This window comes from Ranitomeya imitator, chromosome 7, assembly GCF_032444005.1.
Source record: "Ranitomeya imitator isolate aRanImi1 chromosome 7, aRanImi1.pri, whole genome shotgun sequence".
In the NCBI taxonomy this organism is placed as follows: domain Eukaryota; kingdom Metazoa; phylum Chordata; class Amphibia; order Anura; family Dendrobatidae; genus Ranitomeya; species Ranitomeya imitator.
The window spans coordinates 206,389,315-206,407,719 of record NC_091288.1 but is presented as its reverse complement, the minus strand read 5'-3'; the positions used below and the strand labels follow the sequence as shown (position 1 = coordinate 206,407,719).

The 18,405-nt window shown below is 43.6% G+C and overlaps 1 protein-coding gene across 5 annotated transcripts in view; it reads left to right on the top strand.

Moving 5' to 3' along the window:
* Positions 1 to 14,991, top strand: part of GRID2IP (Grid2 interacting protein) — a 64,317-nt gene extending 49,326 nt beyond the window's left edge. For 3 of the 5 annotated variants that reach the window (XM_069734546.1, XM_069734548.1, XM_069734547.1), the window contains 14 exons: positions 914 to 1,018; positions 1,867 to 1,967; positions 2,603 to 2,708; positions 2,795 to 3,084; positions 4,256 to 4,678; positions 5,038 to 5,125; positions 5,808 to 5,885; positions 7,816 to 8,012; positions 8,237 to 8,392; positions 10,179 to 10,265; positions 11,441 to 11,570; positions 11,721 to 11,839; positions 12,445 to 12,609; positions 14,379 to 14,991. In XM_069734546.1, the coding sequence (XP_069590647.1) occupies positions 914 to 1,018; positions 1,867 to 1,967; positions 2,603 to 2,708; positions 2,795 to 3,084; positions 4,256 to 4,678; positions 5,038 to 5,125; positions 5,808 to 5,885; positions 7,816 to 8,012; positions 8,237 to 8,392; positions 10,179 to 10,265; positions 11,441 to 11,570; positions 11,721 to 11,839; positions 12,445 to 12,609; positions 14,379 to 14,444 (2,111 nt within the window). In that variant the 3' untranslated portion in view covers positions 14,445 to 14,991. The remainder of the gene's footprint in view (positions 1 to 913; positions 1,019 to 1,866; positions 1,968 to 2,602; positions 2,709 to 2,794; positions 3,085 to 4,255; positions 4,679 to 5,037; positions 5,126 to 5,807; positions 5,886 to 7,815; positions 8,013 to 8,236; positions 8,393 to 10,178; positions 10,266 to 11,440; positions 11,571 to 11,720; positions 11,840 to 12,444; positions 12,610 to 14,378) is intronic. The other 2 variants (XM_069734550.1, XM_069734549.1) reach the window with 1 other exon arrangement.
* Positions 14,992 to 18,405: the final 3,414 nt, after the last annotated feature.

Here is an 18,405-nt window from a genome sequence, read left to right as displayed (position 1 = left end):
AAAGGAACCCTACATCTTCATTTTTTACACTTTGTTATGCTTGTGTTTAGCTGTAAGCTGCATAAATAGAAGGAGACCAGGGAGTGGCCCTTTCTATAGATGAGGGGCCACTATAGACATTTATTGTATGGCGCTATACGTGAGCCCGCACTGCCCTGTGTTACCCACTATATATTGGTGTCAGGGATACCGCCTCACCTTGTGGAGACCCCCAGCTGGTCTAGGGGGTCCGGTAGGTGATCTAGATAGCGGACTCTCTAGCGCCACCTTCTGGAAGCAGCTTTCCAGTAAGTCAATGTCTGACCCTTTCCTGAGCTTTGCCTCATTATAAAGGTGAATTTTGAGGTTTGATTTTCTTTTTTTCATGTCGTCCTATTCGGCTGCCAGGAATGTAGTAGAACATGTCGGACACAGATTTATCAGATTAATAGCTCGGCACGCTCGGGCCGCCCCCTGTATTATTACCACATCTGTTCCCCGGACTCTCATCGTCTCCATCGTCCGCTCCTGCCGTTGCCATAGCCACCAGACATCATGTGCGGAGATTTCTTCCCGTAAATCCCGTTATACGGCGAGATCACATGACCGCGCCGTCCGCTTCCGCGCTGCCTGTAATGCGGATGACTGGACTCCTCTGGTGATTACTAATATGTTTTATAGGGATGGAGCTGAGCCGTAGAAATTAAGCTTTTAATTCCCTTATCTCCTCTGGCAAAAACCCTGTCGGGTTAGGTATTATAACTCTCAACATTCACCATTTAATCAGACGCCAAATAGGCCAAATCTCTGCGTCCGCCGCCCAATGTCACGGGCCCGTCGCGCCTTGTTATAATCCCGGGGATGTGATGACGGACGACGTTTTTATATTATTACTTACGCTAAAATATTCTCTTTTGCTGATCCCCCCATCTAGCTGCCGTGGATGCGGATATTGGGGTCCCACATCGAGGGTCTGTCCATGGGCAGGCAATGTACCAGGGGACTATACGAGCCCAAGCTGTGGAGGAAGGGAAGACAGGTGACTATAATTCATGGATTAACACTTTATATAGGATTTGGCGCCCCCTAGTTTGAAAATTGCAGTGTCCACTTCTCCCCCTATATACAGTACACTGTTCTTTAGGGTGAGGTCACTTGCTTGCAAAATTTGGCCGCATATTGTGCTCGATTTCCTTCCAAGATGGTAGATTTCCAGTCTTGGGCCAAACTATTATTTGTGCGCTTTGTAACTTATATCGAATACTACCCACAGTAACAAAAATTAACCAAGAAAACCATAGATTAAGAAAAAGGAACTTAAGGCTAAGTCCTGGCTGTGTAACTAAGCCACACACCTTCCTATGTCCGAAAATGAAGATAATTGGAATTATACAGTTTATTGCGCCTTTAACAGAGAGTTATAAAGAGTGAACATATGTACGATATGATAGATACATCATATACATTTTCCTTAAAGGGGATCTGTCACTTGCAATAAATATGGACCTTTTTTACATGATGTGAATGCCACCGTTCTCCTGAATCCGGCGATGTTTTTCTTTTCATCCTGCGCCTCTCCGTTCCTGAGATATGACCTTCTCTTCTCTGTATGTAAATCTAGTCTTGTTTGCTAAGTGGGCGTGGCCTTCAACTCTTCTCTTCTAGAGGCTCACGCCCAATTAGCTATCAAGGCTAGATTTACATACAGGGAAGAAAGGGCCATATCTCAGGAACGCAGAGGCGCAGGAACAAAAGAAAAACATCGCCGGATTCAGGAGATTATCGACATTAACTCCAGGATAAAAAAAATATATATTTATGGTAAGCGACAGATACCCTTTAAAGATCCATGTTTGTATAATAAAGTTGTATGTTTGTCTTATACAGTCTATCAGTGTGACCCAATGGAAGTTACCCCTCGCCTGACCTCAGGAGAGAGACAAGCGGGAGATGGGACGTCGTTACCCGAAACACCGAACCCCAAAATGGTCTGCACTTTTTTTATTTGACTGTGTGGTGTTAAATTGTACATGTTGGATGTTAGTGGCCAGTAATATAGGAAATTTACTTACCTACCTTGCATAATATTAACATGTTGTCATCAGAATATCTCAGTAGTGCAGCCTCAGGCTTTGGACCCGTTAGGGGTTTATTCCCATGTTTTTTAAATTATTATTTTTGAATAGATCTTGGAACAAAAATCACTTTTGCAATTGACTGTGTATTAAAATCTGCCTCCGTTCCCGAGATACTAACACTTTTCTTTTGTTTATAGCTCATTGCCTAGGAAACCGACCACCGTTGCTGTCTAATGTGTAAGCTGCCTAGGAATAGGAGGTATCAGCGTGCTCCAGTGATTGCGGCCAGCTTTTAAACACATACAAAGGAGCTTATAAGCACTCTGCATGTTCAGCCACCAACTGCTAGACAGCAGCGGTGGTCGGTCTCCTAGGCAACAAACTGTAAACAAAAAAAAACTGTTGATATCTCAAGAACAACTGAAAATTCTAACAAACAGTAAATTGGAAAACTGCTCGATTTTACAAGAAATATCCGATAATGTCCATCTATGAAGATGAAGAATTACCCCTTTTTAATAATTTTGCATTCCTTTCATTGTTAGATGTCGGCTGTTTACGCAGAATTAGAGAATCGCTTCATTAATAACATGCCTGGTAAGCTAAGCAGCTTGAGATCCCGCGGGTCATGTAACGTCTACCACACCACAGGTACCAGCACCGCACCCGCACTGGACGTCATACGTGGGTCCTGCCTTGATTTCGTGTAATGGAACGTATGTCCTTTTTCCATTTAGGAGAGCGTAAGTTGGCACAGGCTAATCATTGGCAAAATTCCGTGCCACCCTCTGACCCGTGCCCGCCACAACCACCCAGTGCCCCGTCGCCCAGCAGCTCCGAATCTAATCCTTATGTCAGCCTGGATGGAAGTTTACCACCGTCGCCAACTCACAGGAAGATGTTCACCTTCTCACGACCGAGCCGCTCCCGGGACACCGACCGATTCCTGGACGCGCTCAGTCGCCAACTGGGACGGAATCTAACAATCACCGATCAGTTTCTCACCCCGGAGAACGACTACGAAGAGGTGATGGACCTGAATGAGTCGCTTTAATCCTGAGCTGAGGTTGGGGAAAATGTTTCCACTGACATTGGCTGCTTTTTTTTCCCCCAAAACAGTGCCACCCCCGTCTACAGGTTGTATGTGGTATTGCAGCTTAGACCCCAATCATTCATGTTAATTGGGCAGACCTACAATAATAGACACAACCTGTAGCCATTTAGACTCTTAAGGTTCCCACATTCCTTCCATAGCTATCTCTCCACCCCAAAACACATGCACACTCTTCTCAGCTAAGCGTGCATGTGTTTTCAATGAGGAGAGAAAGTTGTTGCCAGACAACTCTGGCAGCGACTTATTTTCCTGCCAATGAAAGGATTGGACATGGCAATGCAATATGTCTGATCCTTCTCTTCCCTGACATCATGGGAGAAGTCTTAGGAGGCCTCCATCGTTGGGCCTGCAAAGATAGATGGGTTTCGATTACTTTTCTCTTGGGAGCCTTTAAGAGGAAACCCTGGGCAAAAATGACAGGTTTAAAGGGATGGCGCATGACACAGGGATTCAGACTACACTAAAAACATCCCTGTGTCATGCTCTGACCCCTATAGATATTGCATCAGTTTTGTCTTGAGTGCTCCTTTAAGAAACTTGGTAGACTTGTAGGGGTCAGCGCGTGACCTCTTCTTCTCTAAAGAAGAGCACTTGACCTCTTCTCTGGATGAGTGAGCACTTGACCGCTTCTCCTCTGAATGGATCAGCAGTTGACCTCTTTTTTTCTGGACAGGTCAGCACTTGACCTCTTCTTTTCTGGACAGGTCAGCGCTTGACCTCTTCTTTTCTGGATGGGTCAGCACTTGACCTCTTCTTCTCTGGACGGGTCAGCACTTGACCTCTTCTTTTCTGGATGGGTCAGCACTTGACCTCTTCTTCTCTGGACGGGTCAGCACTTGACCTCTTCTTTTCTGGATGGGTCAGCACTTGAACTCTTCTTTTCTGGACAGGTCAGCACTTGACCTCTTCTTTTCTGGATGGGTCAGCGCTTGACCTCTTCTTTTCTGGATGGGTCAGCACTTGACCTCTTCTTCTATGGATGGGTCAGCATTTGACCTCTTCTTTTCTGCATGGGTCAGCACTTGACCTCTTCTTCTCTGGATGGATCAGCACTTGACCTCTTCTTCTCTGGGCTTCTCTGTAGATGAGCTTCCAAGACGACCATCTGAGCTGCGCCCCACGCGAAGTGAGCACGACCAGCGAGTCGACGGGCAGCAGCGAAGACGGCAGCTCACTCACCTATTCATCAGTATCCGACCACATCCCACCACCCCCACACAGCCCGCCTCCCCCTCCCCCTCCTCCGAATCCGAGAGGAGATCCGGCCCGCAAAAAGGAAATATCCAAAAAGGTGCCCTCTTCCTTCTCTCGAAACATGGGAAGTTGTAAACAGCCACCTTTACCTCCAGCCCCTCCACCTCTTCCAATACCACCTGTTCCCCCGGCGCCACCCCTGGAGCCCCTGGCACATCGTGGCATGCATCGGCGAAGTGAATCCAGCCACATGAGCGTGAAGAGACTGCGCTGGGAGCAGGTGGAAAATTCGGAAGGGACAATATGGGGGCAGGTACGTTCTTCTGTGCGGTGGGGTGGGGGCAGATGACATGATATCCTAGTTCTGGAGGCTAAGAGGGGCTGAAAAAGCACTTGTGACATATGAATATACATATTAATTTATCTCTCTGGAGGACTGGACATGCAATACCTTAGGTTTCCTGCAGGGGAGCTGTAGAAAAAATTAATATGTAAAATACCAGGTTCCTTCAAAGATTACGTCTGATCACTGGGGGTCCTAGCAGCAGTACACACTTTGACATTGCCAAAAACTGAATGCCCCTTTACTTTACACCATGTATATATAATGGAGCTGCTGGGATTTGTGGTGTGTTCAGTTCCTTTTCCTCCAATAACTTTATCTTTCTTCAGTTGGGGGAAGATTCAGACTACGAAAAACTGAGTGACATGGTGAAGTACCTGGACCTGGAGCTGCACTTCGGTACCCAGAAAACAGCACGTAAGCAGAGAACAGAGCATTATGCGCCCCGCGGTGTCACCAGTGCTGACATGTAAATGCTGCCGTCATCCCAGGTTTTGCTGTGATGCCGCTGAAAAGTCTGAATTAATTATTTCAAGGACATGGAAACTTTTGAAATCTTATATAAATGTTTTTTTTCATTGCTCAGATGCATCTAAAATAAAAAAAAATATTAAAATTCAAACTTTTCATTTTGTGCATACAGTTTCCTATCCTAACCTATGTGTCTCCATGGTAACAGACTACAAACAAACTCTGTGTAGTCAGATCCTCCCTTTCTTCTGTTCCCTATATATATATTTGGTAGGAAGGGGACAAACGGAAGTGACAAGGCCCTGTTCAGACTTCTATATTGCACAGTGTGCACGCGGACCACGCGGATCCTGACCCAAACTAATAACCTCATCGACACCTATGACGCTGTTGGTTCGGGGCAGGAGAGCCGCGGTCAGTCCGGCATTTGCACTGTGAAACACGGACGTCAGTCTGTAATCATGGAGACGCATCGCTCCGCACTCGAGCTGCGTACGATAGGAGACTTGTAATAAGGGCTGATTACAGTGCTGCCTCTTTTCACATTTTAATAGCAGATGAACAATAATAATGAAAATATGTATGTCGCTGATATGGACTTTCATATTTTTTTGCTTTTTTTTTACAGTCCTCCCGGTAATGCCAGAATCCATGAAAAACAAAGGTGCTGTTGAAATTTTGTCTCACAAAAAGGCCTACAACACAGGTAGGAAAGTACTGGAAACCGTCAGTGTAAGGGAGACATGTATGAAATGCCATCATTCACACTGAACGCCGACAATACAGCCTGCAGTATACTCCAGAGCTGCATTTATAATTCTCCAGACTGCAAAGCTAAAATCTCCTGCCAGTGTTTGGATAGATATTCCTCTGGAAATTGTCATATTCAGTAAGTAAATTAAGTAATGGCTAAGTAATGTATACACACCAGCAGAATAGTGAATGCAGCTCCGGGGTATAATACAGGATGTAACTCAGGATCAGTAATGTAATGTATGTACACAGTGACTGCACCAGCAGAATAGTGAGTGCAGCTCTGGGGTATAATACAGGAGGTAACTCAGGATCAGTAATGTATGTACACAGTGACTGCACCAGCAGAATAGTGAGTGCAGCTCTGGAGTATAATACAGGATGTAACTCAGGATCAGTAATGTAATGTATGTACACAGTGACTGCACCAGCAGAATAGTGAGTGCAGCTCTGGAGTATAATACAGGATGTAACTCAAGATCAGTAATGTAATGTATGTACACAGTGACTGCACCAGCAGAATAGTGAGTGCAGCTCTGGAGTATAATACAAGAGGTAACTCAGGATCAGTAATGTAATGTATGTACACAGTGACTGCACCAGCAGAATAGTGAGTGCAGCTCTGGAGTATAATACAGGATGTAACTCAGGATCAGTAATGTAATGTATGTACACAGTGACTGCACCAGCAGAATAGTGAGTGCAGCTCTGGGGTATAATACAGGATGTAACTCAGGATCAGTAATGTAATGTATGTACACAGTGACTGCACCAGCAGAATAGTGAGTGCAGCTCTGGAGTATAATACAGGATGTAACTCAGGATCAGTAATGTAATGTATGTACACAGTGACTCCACCAGCAGAATAGTGAGTGCAGCTCTGGATTATAATACAGGATGTAACTCAGGATCAGTAATGTAATGTATGTACACAGTGACTGCACCAGCAGAATAGTGAGTGCAGCTCTGGGGTATAATACAGGATGTAACTCAGGATCAGTAATGTATGTACACAGTGACTGCACCAGCAGAATAGTGAGTGCAGCTCTGGGGTATAATACAGGATGTAACTCAGGAATAGTAATGTAATGTATGTACTCAGTGACTGCACCAGCAGAATAGTGAGTGCAGATCTGGAGTATAATACAGGAGGTAACTCAGGAATAGTAATGTAATGTATGTACACAGTGACTGCACCAGCAGAATAGTGAGTGCAGCTCTGGAGTATAATACAGGATGTAACTCAGGATCAGTAATGTAATGTATGTACACAGTGACTGCACCAGCAGAATAGTGAGTGCAGCTCTGGAGTATAATACAGGATGTAACTCAGGATCAGTAATGTAATGTATGTACACCGTGACTGCACCAGCAGAATAGTGAGTGCAGCTCTGGAGTATAATACAGGATGTAACTCAGGATCAGTAATGTAATGTATGTACACAGTGACTGCACCAGCAGAATAGTGAGTGCAGCTCTGGGGTATAATACAGGATGTAACTCAGGAATAGTAATGTAATGTATGTACACAGTGACTGCACCAGCAGAATAGTGAGTGCAGATCTGGAGTATAATACAGGATGTAACTCAGGAATAGTAATGTAATGTATGTACACAGTGACTGCACCAGCAGAATAGTGAGTGCAGCTCTGGAGTATAATACAGGATGTAACTCAGGATCAGTAATGTAATGTATGTACACAGTGACTGCACCAGCAGAACAGTGAGTGCAGCTCTGGAGTATAATACAGGAGGTAACTCAGGATCAGTAATGTAATGTATGTACACAGTGACTGCACCAGCAGAATAGTGAGTGCAGCTCTGGGGTATAATACCGGATCAGTCATGTACATGGTGGGGTGATCTTGTGCCCTGTCTTCCAGCTATCCTGATTGCACACTTAAAGCTCTCGCACCAGGAGCTGCGCCACATTCTGATGACGATGGAGAACGAGCGCCTGGAGTCCTCACATATTAAGCAGCTGTTGCTTTACGCTCCGGGGGAGGAGGAGAGGAAGCATTTCCAGTCTTATACTGGGAGTCCCAGTAAGCTGAGTGAACCCGACCAGTTTGCCCTTCACGTAAGTCGGCAGCAGTCAGGATTCTTGTAAATCTTCATGAATCTTTGAATTCTTCTGACACTGAGACTTAAAGACCCCAAATTTGACAAAACTGGCGTTTGGAAGGGTCCGCTGGACTCGTGACAGATCCATTAAGAGGGTCTTCGTTCAGACTTCATGTGTCTACCTGCCACCCACCAATGGTTGTATAGTAACAGATCTCCGTATTTTGGGGTCTCCTTTAGATGATGCAAGTTCCGGACTATAAGATGCGTCTGAGAAGTCTCCTCTTTAAGATCACCTTGCAGGAGAAGACGGAGGAGATCCGGGCCAGCTGTGAATGCGTCCTGAAGGCTTCTACCGAGCTGAAGACCAGCAAGAAGCTGGCGAAGATCCTGGAGGTGAGCGGGCGGCCCCCCGTCCTGCAGCCGGCCCCCCATCCTGCAGCCGTCCCATTATTATATATGGGTGAGACTACAAATCCCAGCATGCCCTGACCGACTGTGACTGAGTGGGCCTGCTGGAGCCTTATCAGGGCATGCTGGGAGTTGTAGTTCCTCGCACACCGTCTCTTCTGTTGCATTGGTATGACAAAGGGAAGAACTGATGAAGCCCATAGCAGTCCACATGGTTCTGTATGAGCCGATATCACCGCGTCGGGGCAGATTATCCTCCCCGGAGACGACATTTAATCTCGGGTTGATAATGTTCCGCTTTTATTGCCCGATGTTCATGAAGAAACCATTAATTGGCATTTCCTGCCAAGTTCTCTTAAGCCATATTGATCTGGAAAGTAAAAGTTGCTGAATCGGCGCTGTCCGCTAAGACGGAGGCGGGGGAAGGGATTATGGCTAGAAGCGCTGACGACGCTTATATATATTTTCTACACATCCTAAATAATACCGCCATACAGTTACCAAATAACGCCGCTCTATATGTAACAGATGTCACAGTACTGGTACTGATCACCTCACGGAGGCGGGCTTTTAGTTTCAGGCAGTCTTGTCATTGGACAGTGGCAGGAGCAAGGGAAGTGAGGGGAAAGATAGTTCCTGCACCTATAGTTCTGACAGAATGCTAATGAAAATGAACCTGCCAATAAAAAGTAGGTGGCAAGTATCAGACTATGAGAATTGTGACATATTAGACTGGTCTGTGCACCCGGAGCAGAGTCACCCTGTTCTACAGCACTAATGGAGCCTGCAGTATTATCTTAAAGGGGAACGTCGCTTCCACAGGAATGATCCTAGACGTGGAGTTTCCTTCCTGAGATCAGATAGTATAAGGTCCAGTCTCCTCTTCTTTTAGCTGGAGCAGTAAGACTCCCTTTTTTCTGGAGGACTCGGCACCTCTACGCATTAAACCAATCACCTATTTATTTGAATAGGATTGTGTAATTCTCCACTTCTCCTGCGGAGGTGCTGTGGGGAAATGTATCAGGTGTAACAATGCATATATATATGAGATGTGACCTCGTTATACAGCAGTGCCATCCTCTATAATTACCGAGGGCACTGCTGGGTCTGTGGCCCGCTCCGTGCCAGCTGTATGCCAGTCTCTGGTCGGTTATTACTACCCGCGCACTCTGGCATTACCGCCGCAGTGTGAATAACATGGAGGAATCTTGCTGAGCAGATGGAAGAAGAGGACGGGCGGGTAACAATTAACTGGGCGAGTGTTTTCTAGAAAAAAAAAAGTTCTTACTTAATGACTCTTGTCTCTGAAGTCAGCACATTATCCGTGTCAATGGACGCCTCCTCCTATCACCTTTTTTTTTTTTTGGCTGCAGCCCCTGCACCGTGTGTCATGGTGTAGTTTGACAATCCATAGGATATGTAAACTTTTACCACCGGTTTTATTGTTCCGGCATATGTAAATGAAAAAAAAAAATGAAACCGAAATAAAAATAATTCTTTACCGTTTTGTGTTCACAGCTCCCAGGCAGACTAATGCATCTCCATGGTTACAGACTACATATGAATGCTTTCTGTAGTCTGATAGAACATGGCTCTTATCAGATATAAAGAAATATTCCCATCTATCTCTCTCTCGTATAGACCGTCACTTAATAAGTGGTGGTGGAGGGAGGTGGTACCTCTCGGACCCCCATCGATCCTGAGAAATAAGGGGGTGATTAGTATATCTGTATATCTGACGTGCTATATGATTTATACTTTGCCGTTACAGTTTGTTCTGGCGATGGGAAACTATCTGAATGACGGACAACCCAAAACTAACAGGACGACTGGGTTCAAGATCAACTTTCTGACGGAGGTACTGTGTGTAACATGCCACATACTCATTTAAAGGGATATATTTAAAGGGGTTTTCCCACAAATAAAATACATTCTAGTTAATAGATTTTGGAATAATAATAAGTTCCACAATTGGATGTGTTTAAAAAAAACGTTCCTGTGCTGAGATAATCCTATAAATGTGTCCCTGCTGTGCACTGTGTAATGGTCGTGTCTGGCCGTACAGGAACATGGTCTGATCATACCACAGCTCCTGGGTAGGGGGTGGAGAAAAAAAGAGTATACAGACAGGACAGAAAGGAATCACCGCTGATTCTTTTTGTGAGGCAAAACATTTTGCTGCCTCTTTTTAAACAATGTTTTACGTGAAATAATTATTTGTGATCCTCTGCTGTCCTGTCTGTATAGTCTTTTGTCTACCCCCCACCCAGGAGATATGGTATGATCAGACCATGTTCCTGTATGGACAGACACGACCATTACACAGTACACAGCAGGGGCACATTTATGGGATTATCTCAGCACAGGAACATTTTTTTAGAACACATCCAATTGTGGAAATTATTATTATTCCCAGATGTATTGATTAAAATGTTGAATAAAATTAACTTTGTTTGTGGGAAAACCCCTTTAAGTTCCGCCTTTAATTAAAATTAGCTTTGTGGTCATAAAAATTAGAAGTTTTTGGGATTCTGGAGTGTTCTTTTATTTATACCCTTGTATATACATATAGGCGGTCCATACATAATGGCAAATGACACAATTCATAGTCACACCCGTCAACAGTATTTTATTTCTGTGTGTCCCCCTGGGACATACCCCACCCTAATTCTCACCACACCCTAACCATGGGATCTGGCAGGCCTGAAGACATCAAGCCCTTCCTTACTGTCACAAAATACAGCATCCGATATATATCTTTTTTTTTTTTTTACTTTAGACAAAAATTATTCCCATGTGGAAACTGTCAGTAATCAGGTTAGCTGCTAATATATACCTATAGCTGCCACAAGAGGGAGCTCTCTGCATACAGATTGATAATTCCCCTTGTGTTTTGCCCTAAGTGTGCCGTGCATAGCAACTTGTTGATGGTTTCCATATTTTTTTTTTCTTATTTACAGACTTTTGTCAGGTGGTAGTAGCATAAATTTTGTGATACATTTTTTTGACTCATTTTTTTATGTATTTCCACAGCTCAACACCACAAAGACAGTAGACGGGAAATTCACCTTTTTGCACATACTCGCCAAATCCCTCAGCCAGCATTTCCCTGAGCTGCTAAGCTTTGCCAAGGATCTCCCCACTGTGCCTCTCGCTGCCAAAGGTAGTCTGTACTCTGAGCTGTAGCGTCTATTTTTTTTTTTTTCCTGAGGCCACCACTAGAGGGAGCTCTTTTTACAGCTCGCATTGAGTTTAGCAGTGAGCTCCCCCTAGTGGTGGCTGCAGATAACTAATGCCTCTATTTCTTCTTCAGTAAACCAGAGGTCACTTACTGCTGACCTGAGTGACCTACATGTGACTATTCAGGAGATTAAAAACGCCTGCGGCCGGATGACCAGCTCCCACGAGGACAAGTTCCCCCTCACTATGAGTGTATCCACTCTATGTACAATCGCCAAGTATGAGGCTGTGTCAGGATCACACAGTAGGAAGCACAACTGCGATATAATCATATTGATTTCTAGATTATAGTGCTTTCGGCATACATTAAAAATCTAAAAACCGCTCGTAAATATCTTATTTCTATGCTGAGATATAATGACTTGAAGTTGCAGGCCCAGAACCTGAGGCTGCACTACTGAGAGACTCTAATACCATTCCCCCTCCTAACTTCTGTCAGTTGGTTCAGGTGCAGTGTCGTCATGGAGACAACAGTGGATTCAAATCAACAAATGCAACTAGCAGAAATTGAAAGGGGACTTATTATAAGACTAACTCGGTAGTGCAGCCTCAGGTCTTGGGCCTGTAAATTCAAAGTGTTATATCTCAGCACAGAAATAAGATTTTAAAGAACGGTTTTCACATTTTTAATGTACATTAAAGGTTCTATAAGTCTACTTTGTTTTTTTATTTTATTTCCTCTCTCTTCATATATTTATGAGGGTGACATACTCCATGTTCCATCATTTTGGTGTCATCTTAAAGGTCTCATTTCTAATTGGCTGATACTTTGAAGGATCCTTAACATCACTCCTCAGACATTCCTTGAGAACACATTCCCTTTAATGCAGAGTCTGGACACAATGCAGCATCGGGCCATGGAGGATTTCTTTAAAGTCTGCTCCTACTTCGGGGAGGACCCCAAGGGCTCTACCACCGATACTTTTTTTGGAATATTTGCTGATTTTATCAGCAAGTTTGAGGTAAGACAACATTGTAGTACTTATTAGCAAACATGATACTTAAAAAGGCCACTTTTATTCAATGTTCTTAGTTCGCAATGGCAAAGATAAAAGAGCTGTCTATGCAGAACAGAAATATTATCACCAAGCACAAGCAGTCTACTGAGTAGAATGTTTTTTCCAAAGATCTTGGTATCGCAGCTTCAACAGTTCCAAATGGTATCAAAAAGTTTGCTGTCTGAGTAAACCAAAAAACTATCATCACCAAGCACAAGCAGTCTAAAGGGTACAATACTTTTTCCAAACACTTTGGCATCTCGGTATTAACAAAAACAAATGGTATCAATAGTATTTCTGTCTTCTCAGACAGCAACATCTTCATTTGTACCTGTTGATGCCAAGGTCTTTGGAAAAAGTATTGCAGCCTTTAGACTGCTTGTGCTTGGTGATAATAGTATTTCTCGTCTACTCAGAGAGCAAACATCTTGATACTGATGAAGCTGGAATGTTATGGGCTTTGGAAATAGTCGCACACTCTTTAGACTGCTTGTGCTGCTTGTGATAATATTATTACTGGTCTGCTCAGACAACACATTTTTGTAATATCATTTGGAACGGTTGAACCCGGGATGTCAAAGTCTTTGGAAAAACTATTGCACGTTTTAGACTGTTGTGCTTAATGATAATAGTATTTCTCTCTGCTCAGATAGAAAACAGACAGCAAAAAGTATGATACATATTTAGACTGCTTGTGCTTGGTGATCATTTTATTACTAGTCTACCGAGAAAACAATCTTTTTAAAACCATTTGGAACTGTTGAAGCTGTGATTCTAACGTCTTAGGAAAAAAGTATTGTACCCTTTCGAATGCTTGTGCTCAATGATAAGAGGTTTGCTGTCTGAGCAGACAGAAATACTATTATCACTAAGCACAAGCAGTCTAAAAGGTTCAGAACTTTTTCTAAAGACATTGGCATTTCAACTTCAGCCGTTCCAAATTATTAAAAAATTCATGTTTGACAGGCCAGTAATAATATTATCACTAACCATAACCAATAACCAATCTAAAAGGTATGATACTTTTTCCAAAGAGCTTGGCATCCCAAGTTCATCAGTTCAAAATGTTATCCAGATGTTTGCTGCCTTAGCAGAAGAGAAATACTATTGTCACCAAGCACAAGCACTGTTAAGGCTACAAATCTTTTTTTCCAAAGATCTTGGCATCCCAGCATTAACAGATCCAAATGAAGAGTTTTGCTGTCTGAGCAGGACAGAATACTGTTATCACCAAGCACAAGCAGTCTAACAGGGTACAGTACTTTTTCCAAAGACCTTGGTATTCCGGCATCAACAGGTCCAAAGGAACAAGTTGAAATACTCACAATACAGTCAAGACCCTTCAAGGACAGGGTGAAAAAAGGAATATTGATGAGAGAACCTTACAAAATTTGGTTGAAATTTGGCCAAGATACCGATTACCACATATAAGAAACTTCAGCTCATTTCCTTTGTTGATTACGTTTGGACAAGACAGTAAAAGTTTTTCCCCAAATCGCAAATTGTCTCTTTATCTATGAGAGAGGGGATAACTTGCTGATCGCTGGGAAACTTGACCTTGAGGGCCCCCAACGATCTAGAGAACAGCTCACGGCTATTTTTGGCGGTCCCATAGGCAATGAATGGGGACAACTTGTGATTTTGTCAAAAAACCCTGTAAAATATCCTAATCATTAACAGTTCATACATCGCCATTTAACCCCTTCAATTCCGCTCTTTTAAATTTTATCCAGAAAGCCTTCGGGGACCTTCAGTCAGGAGATGCCCAGCTCCCTCCAGGGAACATGCCCGTCTGGTAAGAATTGACTTCGGTGGCGGACAAGAAGGTGACAATTTATGCTCTGGGTCCCCGGCGGACCGGCAGGAGCCCTCGGCTTGGACGTCCTGTTTGCAGAAGAGGGAGCATAGAAGCCCCGGATGTGAGCACAAAACACCCGTCCTGGCAGTATGGTCCGGTTTGGCTCATGGACAGAACCGCAAGCAGCGCACAAAGCTCTGCAAAGTCCTACGGGAGGTATCTGAAGGACCTGTACAGAAGGAAGCAATGCAATCCACTCGATCACCCCCCTCCTCCTCCCCAATTTATGTTACCGCAAGGCCTCCTATTTGGGACATTTACGCACTGTCTCCCTATAGGCTGCACCGGCACCCGCCTCCACCTCCCATCCAATCGTTTCTCCTCATTTACGCGCATACAGCAGATTCTAGATCAATATATCCCCTGTGCCTCCCCCTTAAAGACCCCTAAATATAGGAATATATATATATATATGTTCTAAATCTACCGTGTAATTTTACACTGGACTTCTTGCAGGAATAAAGAAATACGTATTTATTACATTTCCTATACTGTTGTGTCATTTTTTTTGGCGGAAACACAGGCTTATTTCTAGCACGTATGACACCGCCTACAGGACATTGGGTGTACTACAAGATAATACTCAGCATTTTCAGTAGATCCGGCACGACGTCATACGTGCATCACGCCACAACGATGACATGATACTGGCCCTAAAAATCAGAATAAGTGCCAGGGTTCACAGCGCTTCCATCTGGCAGCCATGGACTACCTACCTGGCTGCTGGACCAGAGTTAATTTGCTGATCTCTAGCAAAAAAGGTATAATTTTGGTACTGCCCCTTTAAGGGTATACTGCAATACCAGATACAACCTGTGCACAAGAGAGGTGCTGATTTTTGAAAAAGCAGGTAAAGATAAAACCTATACGTGCGATAAGAGGAGCGAGTTTTATATTGCCTTTTTTACTTTTATTTTTGACTATTTTTCTACAGGGACTGGCATATTGTTATAGTGAATGTCGCAGAAGGAGATTAATCACCAGATATGGTGGAATTATGATACTTAAAAGTTTGTGAACCCTTCAGTATAAATTTGACCTTCAACTACATCAGATTTAACATTAGCTAATGTGAGAGAGGCCTTTAGTTGCTTAGAGGTGACCTTGGGTTCCTTTGTGGCCTCACAGAATATTATATAGCTTAGTCTTGGAGTGATCTTTATTGGTCGATCACTCTTGGGGATGGTAACAATGGTCTCGGATTTCCTCCATTGGTGTACAATATATCTGATTGTGGATCGATGGAGTCCAAACTCTTTAGAGATGTATTTTTAAACTTTTCCAGCCTAACGAACATCAACAACACTTCTGAAGGTCGTCAGAAATGTCCTTTCTTCGTTCCATCATACTCTTCCACAAACATGAAGATCAAATGTTGATAGATCCCTATTCTTACTAGAAAACAGGTCGCCCACTCACAACTGATTGTCCTCCCATTGATTGAAAACACCAGACTAGGCAGATAAATTAAAGGTTCACATACTTTTGCCCCTTACAGACATGTAATATTGGATCATTTATCACAAAGTCTGGTATTTTGGACTCATTTGCTTGATTTGGGTGCTTTGTTGTGAAAACCTTTAGGCCCAATTTTGGCAGAAATATGGAAAATTCTGATGGGTTCACAAACTTTCCAGCACCACTGTTGATGTTTGCTTTGGCAGCGGTGAAGCCTTCGGCGATGGTAAGTTTCCATGTAATTGCTCACTTATGGTTATTCATTGCAGCCATTGTGTAATGTGTATCCAGCGCGGGGCTGAGCCGGGCCGGGAAGATCCTTCGTTGCATATTAGACCCAATGCAAGTTCCTAAAATCCCAGTAACTGGTGAAACTGGTGCCTCCACCTGTGATGTCAGACGATTACACGATTATATTCCTGCTGAATATTAGCTTCCATTATGGAGACGCACCCAAATGGGACTTATTTCTAGAGATTTGCATATTCATAGTATACACTGCTCTTCCTGATCATAGGGGGTCCAGGAGTTGTCCCAGAAACAATAGTCATCCCCCCTTATCCGCAGGATTGATAAATCTATGATCATGGGTGTCTGACGGCTGAGGCTGCCACTGAGCTGTACTGAGCATGTGCAACCACCATGCCTACCAAGAATGAATGGAGCAGTGGTCGCACATGCTCAGTGTCGCTCCACTCACACAGGGGGCTTTGGGACCTGGTCTCATAATACGTCTCCAGCGATCACACAATAATCATCTATCCTATGGATATGTGTGATATGATGTTTCTGGGAAATGTCTTTAAGGAAAAGGCTGCAGTAGACATTGTCCCCAGTGCCATGCTGCAGTACCTGGTTAGCGCATTAATGTATATGGGACAGCCTGTTGTCACAGCTCACCTCCTCCTCCTGTACAATGACTGATAACACCTCTATATACAGTAGATAACACAGGATCCACCATTCATAATAGGTGATATCACAGCTCACCTCCTCCTCCTGTACAATGACTGATAACACCTCTATATACAGTAGATAACACAGGATCCACCATTCACAATAGGTGATATCACAGCTCACCTCCTCCTCCTGTACAATGACTGATAACACCTCTATATACAGTAGATAACACAGGATCCACCATTCATAATAGGTGATATCACAGCTCACCTCCTCCTCCTGTACAATGACTGATAACACCTCTATATACAGTAGATAACACAGGATCCACCATTCACAATAGGTGATATCACAGCTCACCTCCTCCTCCTGTACAATGACTGATAACACCTCTATATACAGTAGATAACAGGATCCACCATTCCCAATAGGTGATGTCACAGCTCACCTCCTCCTCCTGTACAACAACTGATAACACCTCTATATACAGTAGATAACACAGGATCCACCATTCCCAATAGGTGATGTCACAGCTCACCTCCTCCTCCTGTACAATCACTGATAACACCTCTATATACAGTAGATAACACAGGATCCACCATTCACAATAGGTGATTTCACAGCTCACCTCCCCCTCCTGTACAATGACTAATAACACCTCGATATACAGTAGATAACACAGGATCCTCCATTCACAATATGTGATGTCACAGCTCACCTCCTCCTGTACAACAACTGATAACACCTCTATATACAGTAGATAACACAGGATCCACCATTCACAATAGGTGATATCACAGCTCACCTCCTCCTCCTGTACAATGACTGATAACACATCTATATACAGTAGATAACAGGATCCACCATTCCCAATAGGTGATGTCACAGCTCACCTCCTCCTCCTGTACAACAACTGATAACACGTCTATATACAGTAGATAACACAGGATCCACCATTCCCAATAGGTGATGTCACAGCTCACCTCCTCCTCCTGTACAATCACTGATAACACCTCTATATACAGTAGATAACACAGGATCCACCATTCACAATAGGTGATTTCACAGCTCACCTCCCCCTCCTGTACAATGACTAATAACACCTCGATATACAGTAGATAACACAGGATCCTCCATTCACAATATGTGATGTCACAGCTCACCTCCTCCTCATGTACAATGACTGATAACACCTCTATATACAGTAGATAACACAGGATCCACCATTCACAATAGGTGATTTCACAGCTCACCTCCCCCTCCTGTACAATGACTAATAACACCTCGATATACAGTAGATAACACAGGATCCTACATTCACAATATGTGATGTCACAGCTCACCTCCTCCTGTACAACAACTGATAACACCTCTATATACAGTTGATAACACAGGATCCACCATTCACAATAGGTGATGTCACAGCTAACCTCCTCCTGTACAATGACTGATAACACCTCTATATACGGTAGATAACACAGGATCCACCATTCACAATAGATGATATCACAGCTCACCTCCTCCTCCTGTACAATGGCTGATAA